Source organism: Cajanus cajan, chromosome 9, assembly GCF_000230855.2.
Source record: "Cajanus cajan strain Asha chromosome 9, NIPB_CcT2T_4, whole genome shotgun sequence".
NCBI classification, from domain to species: Eukaryota; Viridiplantae; Streptophyta; class Magnoliopsida; order Fabales; family Fabaceae; genus Cajanus; species Cajanus cajan.
In genome coordinates, this window is record NC_138525.1 from 28767709 (window position 1) to 28770082 (window position 2374).

At 31.6% G+C, this 2374-nt stretch overlaps 1 protein-coding gene across 1 annotated transcript; it reads left to right on the top strand.

Annotated features, from left to right (window-relative positions):
- Nucleotides 1–263: 263 nt before the first annotated feature.
- LOC145952061 (uncharacterized) lies at nucleotides 264–2374 on the top strand. Its single transcript, XM_083064279.1, has 2 exons — nucleotides 264–273; nucleotides 1611–2374. Exons 1-2 carry the CDS (start codon nucleotides 264–266, stop codon nucleotides 2372–2374), a joined length of 774 nt encoding a protein of 257 aa, XP_082920405.1.

The following is a 2374-nucleotide window of genomic DNA, read 5'->3' on the forward strand; positions in this document are numbered from 1 at the left end:
GCCTTTAGACTGCCGACAAGAAAAACTGATATGGGCCCATATAAGTGGAAACCAGATTTGGCCCGTTAGGGGTTAATGGAACCCTAATAGGTTTAAAATCATAAAGATGGTCATGGTCTCCAATATGCCAAATCAGAAACACACGTCTCTCTGTCTCCCCATCAGAAGAGTAACATCAAGTCCTATCAAAGAATCCAGTGATTTGGCTGAGGAAGATCATTGCACCAAAAGACTATTCTGCTTCAACCTTTTGATCAACGTCAATGGATACAGGTACGTATTATTAACATTAACTCTGTAATCTGAGACAACAATTCTTAATATTGATTAATGGAAGATTTCTATTTGGCTTAAGAAATTTATCCCAACAAGTGGTATCAGAGTCGCCGTTGTTATTAGGTTATGGGGTTCTAAAGCGTATTGTTACAATTTTTTTTCTCTCTTCATTGATAATACGTGTATTTGAATGCGTTGGTCATTATTTTTGCTTCAATTTGATTTAATTGATTGTACGGATAAAGAGATCGATTAAAAAATTGAATTTTGTATTAAAGAGGTTTTTTTTTTTGGTGAAATTGTATAATTTTTCTGTGAATATTATGTATTTGTATATGTAACAATTTTGCAATGATCCTGAAGACATTGTCAATTGAAGAAATTTTTTGAATTTTTAATTTTCTCACCGGAAGTGAGATAATTGTGCAACAATGCAATAAAGGAATATTTTCTCACCAGAAGTGAGTTAATTGTGTAACAATGCAATAAAGAAATATTTTCTCACCAGAAGTGAGTTAATTGTGCAACAATGAAATAAAAGATTATTTTTTTCACCGGAAATGGGAAAATAATATTATGTTTGATCCTTTGAGTACCACCAGAAGTGTGATTTTTTTTTGTTTTTGTCAAAATCATTGTTGTTATATTAAATGATATTTGGGAAAATTATATGATTAATATATTGAATTCCACATTATCGAATTTTTAATGGCATTCGCGTAAGAATTATTTTCTTGAAATTTGATTGATATTATGTTCAAATTTTAATTGATATTTATATATATATATATATATATATATATATATATATATATATATATATATATATATATATATATAAAATTTGAGTGTGAATGTTGGCAGATTATAGACCCTCTTTGTTAATTAATTTGTCTGGTACTTTTTAATTAAATAAATTGATGTAATATATTGCCAAAACAATCCCTATTATAGAAATTAATTTGATTAAAAATTACAATAGATGTTAGTATGAGATTATTTATGCGATTTGTGCTCATCCCAAAGGAAGACACAATTTGGCCAAATAATAACATGCACGTGATGATAAATATGTGACAATTATAAAGTTACAATCATGTGAATAATAGTCGGTCCAAAGAAAGACTATTATTTGACAGAATTAATTGTCAATATTTGATCGTTGCATTGAGAGTACCACTAACAAGTTGATTTGTATGTCCAAAGACAAAGAATTAATGTTGTGCTCGGTATCTTGTAATGGGTCTATTATGTAAATAATCTGCATGTTTTATTTATTTTATTTTACTGTGAGCATGTACTTAAATTAATTTTTTTTCTATGTTCTATTACAGTTGTTGTTGCTAGTGCTGTTAACTTATCTGCTCAAATTAATTGTATACCTATGCTTAATGGGACAAACTTTAAGACCTGGAAGGAAGTAGTTGAGATAATTCTTGGCTGCATGGATCTTGATCTTGCACTTCGGGCTGAGAAACCCACTCCAAATCTGGAAAACCCGGATGAGGATAAGGTTGAAAAGCGGGAACGCTCAAACCGAATGTGTTTGATGATCATGAAGCGATCTGTTCCAGAAGTTTTTTGGGGCTCTATTTCTAAGAGCCACAATGCTAAAGGTTTCCTTAATGCCGTTAAGAAGTATTTCACCAGTAATGAGAAAGATGATGCAAACAGTTTGCTTGCTAAACTTATCTCTATGAGATACAAAGGTAAAGGAAACATAAGGGAGTACATTATGGAAATGTCTAATCTCGCGTCAAAACTAAAAGCACTAAAGTTAGAGTTGTCTGATGACTTGCTTGTGCATCTAGTTTTGATTTCTCTTCCTACACACCTTGGACAATTCAAGGTGAGTTATAATACTCAGAAAGATAAATGGACCTTGAATGAATTGATTTCTCACTGTGTGCAAGAGGAGGAAAGACAACAAAGAGAAAAGACTGAAAGTGCTCATTTAGCGTCAAGCTCTCAGAATAGGAAGAGAAAGAATAATAAGGATGTTGTAGAAAGGACTTCTCAACTAAAGAAAGTCAAAAAGGATGAGAACACACCTACTTGCTTCTTTTGCAAGAAGTATGGGCACAGTCAAAAAGGATGA